The sequence below is a fragment of the Diplotaxodon limnothrissa genome, linkage group LG13, assembly GCF_057381915.1.
Source record: "Diplotaxodon limnothrissa isolate DT_005_m linkage group LG13, D_limnothrissa_male_GT1.1, whole genome shotgun sequence".
NCBI classification, from domain to species: Eukaryota; Metazoa; Chordata; class Actinopteri; order Cichliformes; family Cichlidae; genus Diplotaxodon; species Diplotaxodon limnothrissa.
Genome location: NC_140608.1, coordinates 21,728,531 through 21,738,215, shown reverse-complemented (window position 1 = coordinate 21,738,215; position 9,685 = coordinate 21,728,531). Strand labels below are relative to the sequence as shown.

At 41.5% G+C, this 9,685-nt stretch overlaps 1 protein-coding gene across 1 annotated transcript; it reads left to right on the top strand.

Annotated features, from left to right (window-relative positions):
- Nucleotides 1-608: 608 nt before the first annotated feature.
- Nucleotides 609-9,325, top strand: mlh1 (mutL homolog 1, colon cancer, nonpolyposis type 2 (E. coli)). Its single transcript, XM_085369497.1, has 20 exons — nt 609-833; nt 1,075-1,165; nt 1,901-1,999; nt 2,079-2,152; nt 2,250-2,322; nt 2,403-2,494; nt 2,568-2,610; nt 2,720-2,808; nt 2,906-3,018; nt 3,119-3,212; nt 5,029-5,182; nt 5,482-5,819; nt 7,398-7,540; nt 7,879-7,987; nt 8,074-8,137; nt 8,210-8,374; nt 8,478-8,570; nt 8,653-8,763; nt 8,852-9,000; nt 9,165-9,325. The coding sequence occupies exons 1-20, from the start codon at nt 727-729 to the stop codon at nt 9,238-9,240; spliced, it is 2,277 nt and encodes a 758-aa protein (XP_085225623.1). The 5' UTR covers nt 609-726; the 3' UTR covers nt 9,241-9,325.
- The last annotated feature ends 360 nt before the right edge of the window (nt 9,326-9,685 follow it).

Genomic DNA, 9,685 nt, shown 5'->3' with positions numbered 1-9,685 from the left:
ACCTTAAGCCTAAGTAAACACTTCAAAATTGTACAACCCAGAAATGGGCATGGCAAAGACCCACAGTATTATCTGTCTACCAGTCTCAGCACTAATAGATCAAACAAAAGGGGGGGGGGGGGGAGAAAGTAAAACACATAATTGCCATTTATTTTCTGCAAACATATTTGTAATTGAACTATATAACCGTAATTATTTTAGCTTTTCACAAAAATAACTGTTTACTCCTCAAAAAGCATGATTACACAACCGTTACGGGTCGCTAGGCTACAGTATTTCAAAAATATTTGCCAACGAAGAAGACTTTTCGGGAATTACGTAGCTTTACAGCCGGACGTAGTCACCGCCCCCGCCTTCTACCCGCGCTGTCGTCGAAGATTGTGTGTTTAGGAAGATGCGTGCCTTTATCTAAATAAATTGAAAATTATGTCTAAAAATTTTCTCCGCAATTATAGTTTATTTTTTAAAAGAGATTAAAACGTTTATTATAACGGTCATTGAGGTATTTGAGGGACCGACATTATAACTTCTGACATACTCTGACATTTTCAGGCGGAGTGAGTGGTCTGTTTGTTTGCTTCCTCTCTGGTCACAAGCGTGCTCAGTTTCGTGTACAGCAGTAATGCTGCACTTTAGCTTAAATAAATACCGTTTATTCCATATGTTTACGTACTCGCACATTCTGCCTGCTCTTTAACCAAACTAGAAGTCAGCAGCTCTGTAAACATGGCGGGAGTTATCCGGAGGCTCGACGAGACTGTTGTCAACCGCATTGCTGCGGGAGAAGTTATTCAGCGTCCTGCCAACGCCGTTAAAGAAATGATTGAAAACTGGTAAATTAGCAGCTATATAAAGAGCAGTTTCAATAACGTGAGCACTAACGTTAGGATATTTAAGTCACTGTACGACTAGTGACTTAAATATCCAAGTAGCGGGATTATTAAAGGTGGCCATACATGGCCGGGGTGACTGTTTACATCACGTGTAACATAGTAACAGACCTGTAACTGTCTCCTCTTAGCGTGCAGTGTGACCCTGTGGTAAATACACTTTTGTGTTTTACAATTGTTCCAGTTTGGATGCAAAGTCCACAAGCATTCAGGTGACGGTGAAAGACGGCGGACTGAAACTTCTTCAAATTCAGGACAACGGCACTGGCATCAGGGTGGGTGACCCGCCCTTTTAGCTGGGTGGCCTCTGCTTCATCATTACGCAGTCAGGGTTAAGCTATTTTGGTTTTCTTCTGTCACTGAGTGTGCTAAGTCTTTCCCTGAACTGAAAGACGGAAGACACCAACTCAAGTGTACTTGTTAACACATTTGAACATTTTATACTTGAGCTGTTTTCTTGTAACTACAGCCATTTTTTCATGTCTTCTAACAATTTGCCCCAGTAATTTCTGGTAACATTAAATATGACAAAATGAGAAGTAATATAAGTTTTTAAAAAAAGGATTGATTTTTCAAGAAAATGTAATTAAAATGACATGATTTTCATGTTCCAACCCACGGCGATGTATTGTTAAATTGTATAAATCTTAGTTTTGACCAGATGGAGAATTACATAGTACTTACTCATAATTACTTGTCACAGACTTTAGTTTTCCCACCACAGTGAGGAACAAGCATACAATGATATATGACTATAACAACTGAATGCATGAAGTTAAAACTGAATGAGTGCCTAAGCTTACAAACAAGCTTACAAATGATGTTTTATGTTACGTCAGACATATTTATGCTATGAAAAACAAAATTCTTTGTTTGGCTTTGATTAAAAATCACTTCAAATTTTAAGGGTTAGTATGAAGGGTTGCCTCAGAATGACCCTGCTGGTGACGTTATGGTAGTTTGTTCAGAATATGCTGTGTACCAAGTGAAACTCTTTTTCACTACTGCAGAAGGAGGACATGGAAATCGTTTGTGAGAGGTTCACCACGAGCAAACTTCAAACTTTTGAGGACCTTTCGAGTATCGCAACCTATGGATTCAGAGGAGAGGTGAGCTGTGCACCTCTGTCTGCCTTCACTGTATTAATTTGTTCTGCATTACATTTATTGTGTTTGTTCTTGTCTGCAGGCCCTTGCTAGTATAAGCCATGTTGCCCATGTGACCATAACCACAAAGACTGCTGATGCAAAGTGCGCTTACAGGTACTGTTGCATTCCTTATCTGCTCTAAAGCCTTACTAAAGGCTACAAAACAACTAGGATGTCAGCTCTCTCATAAATTGGTTGTGTTCTCTTGCAGAGCCAACTACAGCGATGGCAAACTAAAAGGCCCTCCCAAACCATGTGCTGGAAACCAGGGAACGCAGATCCTTGTGAGTTCTCCTTGCAGATGAGCTGTTCTCTAAAATACAATTTATAGATGCTGAGAAGCTGCTCTTCTTGTTGATTGCAGGTGGAGGATCTTTTCTATAACGTCTCCACCAGGAGAAAAGCTCTAAAGAGCCCGAGCGATGAGTACTCCAGGATTGTAGAAGTGGTCGGCAGGTGTGGGTTTTATTCGTCTCTCATGATTCTTGGTGAATTTGCTTCAACTTGTTAACATTGTCTTACTCTGCAGGTACGCCATACACAACTCAGGAAAAAGCTTCTCTGTCAAAAAGGTAAGATGTGCTTTATTTTTCATTTAAATTAAATGCCTCCCTCAAGCACGCGAAGCAGTTTTCTTCAAATAAACTATTTGCTGTCTGTTTTTGTGACTCCTCTTTCCAGCAAGGAGAGACCGTGGCAGACGTAAGGACTCTTCCCAATGCGTCTGTAGTGGATAATATTCGAGGGATTTTTGGCAACGCAGTCAGCAGGTATTCCGGCAAATCTCCTTTGATGAGCGCTGCTTTTTATGCAACCTCTTCTCACCTCTGAGCTGATTGCATGACCGGCTCTGTGGTATGTTCCCAGGGAGCTGATCGAGGTTGCCTGTGAAGATCAGAAGCTCGCTTATAAGATGAAAGGCTACATCTCAAACGCAAACTATTCAGTCAAGAAATGCATTTTGATCCTGTTCATAAACCGTACGTACCACAGAAACTTACTGGAAACGCAGCAGTTAGCATTTAATCTTGTTAGCTGCTGTGTTTCTGTGAAATGAAGCTGTCTTCTGCGATGTCTCAGATCGTCTGGTGGAGTCGAGCGCTTTGAAGAAAGCGATTGAGACAGTTTATGCTGCATATCTCCCCAAGAACACACACCCGTTCCTTTACTTGAGGTAATGTACTTTACCTGTGTGGCTTTGTGTGTGTGTTTGCTTTTTTAAGTCGTACATCTGTTAATAACAACAATAATAGTTAGGCTTAGCAGGGGGAAGACACACATCTTTTTGACATTCATCTATCCTTGTAACTCAGTTATCACAGCTTGACCATCGCTTGAAGTTTTATGCAAAGGTTCTTGTTAAAAACTTGTTAAAACTGGACCAGGCACATAATGACGCGTGTGTTCCAGTATCATCCAGTGCTGCCTGGTGATTGAGTGAGTTTAATGAGAAATCCTCTTAAGTAGTACATTTTTTTCCTGCCACAGAAAAGACAGATGTAAATATTTGGGAGATCAAGGAGAAGAGACAGCAGGTTGAGCTCAGTTTCAATTCAGTTTTCTGCAATTCATAGAGAACTCAAATGTGTGTAAGACAGTTTATTTTACACTTACAACATTAAAGTGAAGTGGCAGACTTGAAGTTTGAAAGGGGCTGTGTGAAAGAAAAGTCTGCCAACGGTCTGTCTCAGCTGTCCTGGTCCCAGAGTACACCCTCTGAATTTTGTACAACACGCTAACTGAAACATTACTCCTTGTAGAAAATTTCAGTGTCAGAGTCCTTGACCTTGTTTAGTGGACCGGTTTTGTTATTGACATAGTCTCTTATCTGAAAGTAATGCAAGAGGTTGTTCCTATCTTACATTCTTGCTCTATTTGATTAAAGGTCAGTAGGACCACATTCTCCAGTTGGTCTCTAAAAGAAAACCTCACAGTCCATTGTTTAAATGACCTGGTAAGAAATCCGGATTGGTAACAGTTGGGGAAGATGGATGTTATTTCAGTTCTCACTGCAATCCATTCCCTCCAGTCCTTGAGTGTTTTTATTGTGATTGGGTTCCTACACCAATCTTTTACAGTTTTCATATTCTTCATAACAATTAGGTTTGAAAGAGGATGCTTAGACGCTGAAGATTCAATATAAAGCTAAATTGAAGAAGACATCTCAATTGATATTTTCTAAATTCTATGAAGCTGCAAAGTTGACTTCTTTATGAGTGCCCATCTTTTGGACCAGATGAAACTTTCATTTATATTTTTAAATTTTTTTTTCTATTTGAATCATCCTCGCTTGATAGAGTGAGACCCCGTGTAACCAGGACATAGGGAGTGAGTTGTAAAGTTCAAGATCTTGCTTAATCTTATTGAATAAATAAGCTTTAAACATCTGATCGAACTGGGATGTTGGAAATATACCCAAGTAGACGAAACCCATCAGAGACCATTTCTAAAGGGGAGGAAGTAAAAGATTTGGGTGTCTGTTGCTGACATAGCCTCAGATTTGGAGAAATACATTTTTATACCAGATAAGGTGCTAAATAAATGTTTCACTTCTATTAGACAATTTACTGATTTTTTTGTAGGGTTAGACAAGAATAATAAAACATCATCAGCATATAAAGTAATCTTATGAAGATCCTGACCGATTACAATCCTGCAGACTGCAGGGTCACATCTTTTTGTATCAGTTAACGACTTTATAGCCAGACTGAATAATAGTGGCGACAGCCCTGTTGGCTTCCTCTTTTAAGAGTTTTTAGACCTAACCACATTAGCTGTAACAGTTGCCATAGGGCCATTAAAAAGAACCTTAAAGGAGTTAATGAAATTATGACCTAAACCAAATTGTTCAGCTTGGTCAAAGGGCTTCTCTGCATCAAGAAAGACCATCTGTTGCTTGTTATTGACATATCTGAATCACAGTTAGGACTCTTCTAACACTGTTTCTTGAGTTACAACCTTGAATCACTGTTGCTTTCTAACTTTCACAGCTTAGAAATCGCTCCTCAGAATGTGGATGTTAATGTTCATCCCACTAAACATGAAGTGCACTTCCTGCATGAGGACAGTGTCATCGAGAGCGTTCAGAAGCACATCGAGAGCAAACTCCTGGGCTCCAACTCCTCACGTACATATTTCACTCAGGTATGAAGTGACAAGGTCTCTTTCTTACTGTGCCCCTACTGTTTCACGTCCACATTATCTGACGTATTGTGCACCGCCACGTGTTTACTGCAGACTGTAGATAAAAGATGGATACAGTCGCTTTAATTTCCTGCATTTATTTTAAAGCTCAAATTTAGCGTTCCTGTCTCCATCTTTGTTTTTTTGCAACCACAAGTGACAACATTTGTATGAAAGGCTTTTGCCCTGGCTTCATCTTTCAGAAGTGGAAGTTACCACCAGGTCATTTACAGTCTGTGCCCATCTCTGTCTTTGTGTAGACGTTGTTGCCGGGACTGTCAGTCTCAGGTAACACTGAGGTTAAGGCCTCCAGCACCACATCGGAGTCTAGCGAGCGAGTCTACGCACATCAGATGGTGAGGACCGACTGTCGCACACAGAAGCTAGATGCCTTCCTCCAACCAAAAGAAAAGCCGCTCCCTGATCCCGAGCCTGCTGGTTCCAGCAGTGGGCAGACTGCGATCAAAGCCATCCAGGCGGACAGCATAGAGATAGACGATGTAGATGACTCAGACATGCTGGAGGCGCTGGCTGAACAGGAAGCAGAGGTGCCAAAGGGCGAGGAACAAGGCAGCGTCGGTGCTCTTGATAATCAGAGGTGAATGACATATGTGCAGTAGCAGTAGCAGCATTAGATTGTGTGAGTCAGCAGGGATTAAAGACTCAGTCAGGGAGTAACTTTAAGTGTAATCCTGTCAGAATTTCTGCAAGTTAGATCAGGACAAGTCTAATGTACGATTGATCCTGCACTGTGAGCAAATCTGAACATTGACCCGCAGCAAATGAGTTGTGTAAGAGAGCAGAAAGAAGAATGTAAAAGTAAACATGGATCAGCCCTCACTGATGAGACATCACCCTTAGGGCCAATCAGTAACAAAAGCAGTGTTGTGTTTAACTAACACTGGCATTTAAAGTTACAGCATGTCATTTTTTAAGGTTATTTAACTGAAAAAAAGAACGCTGTGCTCTTAAATATGCATTGAGGAGTGTATCAATATGTCTTCCAACAAAGTGTTGCTTTCTCATTAAATTAGAATTAATATAGAAATAGAATAAAATACATAGGAGCAGGCGATGGTTTGTGAAAGCTGCCATGTTGCCCAGTCATATTGAATACAGTGGCTGAGATGGACATGTGTTTATGTATGTGGCTAAAGATTGGCCACACATACATGAGGTAATAGTATACCACCAGGCTCGAGTATCCTAAGAATCACACTTTCCCTCTGATAAACTATTTGATTAAACTCAGATTGTAAAAGAGTTTATTCACTACCTGTGAGAGTGATTTTAGATCCACTTTAAAGAAAGTTTCACTTTCAGCGCCAGCTAACAACAGCTAACAGCTGAAAAAAGAGCAGCGCTTATCAACAGAAAGGTTCAGGATATCCTCAAAAACTCAGCTCATTATCGCTGTGATTACACAGGAGTGATTTTCACTGACTCACCAAGTGGTATCAGACTCCTTTCACAAAGTTTTACAGCCTCCGCCAGAGTAAATAGACGTGGACACATATTGACGGTAAACGGTGGAGTGACAGTCACACTCACTACAGATGAACGGCCAGAGATGTTTGTCCTACAGCAGCAACTGTAGCTGGCATTATTGCATTATTCACTTGAATATGGAGGAGTAAGAAAACAGAATTCAGCTGACTGTAACGTACTGACATCTAGGGGTGAGACTGAATAACAGATTGTTAAGAGTTTTGGCGAGACAGTTGTTAAAACATGAACACTGAAGATCCTTCATAGATAGATTCCTGAGCTGTAAAGGGTGATTAAAGAGTTTCAGGCAAAATTTAAAGTGAGCCAACTACGCAGCACAAAACAGCTGTGACAAATCAGACAAGAAAAGTCAAACATCTGGCAGCTTCAGAGCCACATATTCCTCCTTGTTGTAGAAGTAGATAAAGAAAGGATAAATATTGGAGTTAGCTTAGCAGAAACATGACTCCAGATGAATACTGTTGGTTTCTTCTGCCCCCAAGTGGCCAACAAAGAAAGTCATCCAGTCCAATCTTGGAGTACATGTAGACTTTATATTTTTAAGACAACAAATATCTGCAACTAAATGTGTGTTAACATGTATGATCATTGGCACATCCTGTTAAGTCCCACAGCATTTTTAATGTAACCGGGTGTGATTGGGTCTGTGTGCGTTATTGTGAGACAGGAAGCGACCGAGGACAGAGCAGAAAGAGCAGCAGCAGGAAGAAGGCGAGGACTTGACGGCTGCAGCCACGCCCAAGAGACGACTCATCAAACTGAACAGCATCAAAGAGCTGAGAGCTGAGATCACAGAGAACACACATAAAGGTGTGGCGTCACAAAACCTGCCCTGTACCTCTGAGCACTAGCGCCAAATCAGATCTGGGGAATCTCCATCCCGGCTAAACTGAGCAGTCTAACATAAGAACCTCTTTGACTCTCTAAAATGTTCCACTGATTTGACTTCCTGCTCCGGGGCCCAGGTCGTTTTTCATAACCAGCTTTACGCAACTTCTTCTGCTGCTACATCATGCTCTCGTAATGATTCATTCGACCTCTCAGCATGTCTCAAATAAACCCTTTCTTGATGAACTTTAAGAGCGGTTTTTGTGATTTACATAACAAAACAAAGCCAAACATGTTTTATTCATGCACGTTCTCTCCAGGCCTTCAAGAAATGATGCAGAACCACTCGTTTGTGGGCTGCGTCAATCCCCAGTGGTCTCTGGTGCAACATCATACTAAGCTCTACCTGCTCAACACCAACAAACTCAGGTGAGAACCGTGAAAAAACTCTGTTCAGCTCTGCTCTTTCAAGCTGGTGCTGCTGCTTTATGTCAGATAATGTGTTTCTCTTACAGCCAGGAGCTTTTCTACCAAATACTCATTTATGACTTTGGAAATTTCGGTGTACTCAGACTGTCTGTAAGTAAAGTGTACAACGTCAGTGATTAGAAAACACTGTGTGGATCCTAATGATGGATAATGTGTTTTCAGACCCCAGCACCTCTTTATGACTTGGCCATGTTGGCTTTGGAGTCAGAGGAGAGCGGCTGGACTGAAGAGGACGGTCCCAAAGAAGGCCTGGCTCAGTACATAGTGGACTTCCTGAAAAAGAAAGCGGAGATGCTAGAGGACTACTTCTCCATGGAGATAGACCAGGTCAGAAATATTCTCTTTAGATAATTTCTGCTTGCATTTCAACATTGTTCGAACTCATGTTATAACCAAAAAAGAAACCAAACCCAAAACACACCCACAACAGGAAGGAAACCTACTAGGACTCCCGCTGCTCCTCGACAACTACACCCCAGTCATGGAGGGTCTCCCTATGTTCATCCTGCGCCTGGCAACTGAGGTAACCTAGATCATAGCCTCTCCATTTAAGCTACAATTCTGGAAACACAAACTGAAGACCTTTGTGCGGCGATGTCGTGCAGGTGAACTGGGACGGTGAAAAGGACTGTTTCAGAGACTTCAGCAAAGAGTGCAGCATGTTCTACTCCATCAGGAAGCAGTACATCCTGGAGGCCGAGCCAGGAGAGGAGCAGGTGTGAATACTGAACTTTGCAGAAATTGTCCAGCCAGTTATGGACCTTGTTTTGTCTCGTGTGAGGTGTAACGCTCGTGACGTTTCAGGGCACTGAGGTGAAGTCTTGGCGGTGGAAAGTCGAACACCTCATCTTTAAAGCTTTCCGAACCCTCTTCAGTCCCCCGAAGAGCTTCAGCGAGGATGGCACTGTGCTGCAGATTGCCAACTTACCCGATCTCTACAAAGTGTTTGAGAGGTGCTGAAACTGCTCATCATGGCTGAAAAAAATCAACTATATAAGCTCTTTTTCTTTTTTTTCTTAAATAACACATACTGTAAATAAATACTTTATAGAAAACAAGACTTCACATTTCTGTCTTTATGAGTAAAAATTCTGTTATAAAAGGGTCTCTGTTGCAGGAAACCCTTTCTGAACGGCTTACTGAAAAGTGCCAAGGCTCCACATGGTTTCCTAACACTAAGACTTCAGGCATGAAGCCAGGAAAATAGAAGTGGGTCACAAGTCCCATAACGAAACCCGAAAACGTGCCAGCAAATGAGCTCGACTTTTATTACTTCTCCATTCCACCTGTCAGTCGAAGCTGTGTCAGCACTCTGTGTGAAGGAGGTTAAAGCAGCTCTGCCAGTGTTTCCATCAACACCTGAGGGACAGTAACTAGTTTAACACCTGCAGAAGACCAGAAAAGTGAGTGAACTGTACTTACCTGATTTACTCTGTTTCGTTTTTAAAGAAGAAAGCGAACCCGAGTTATTCTAGTGATTCCAAACGGGGACAAATTAAATTCATACATCTTTTGATTTCAGAGTTTCAAAAGTGGAAATTGGTGTAGGCTTCCCTCGCTCTATGCATAGAGAAGCAGAAATCTAAAAGATGTGCTCCACTTTTTAAGATTCCAAAATCAGCTTCAATTCTTTACTCG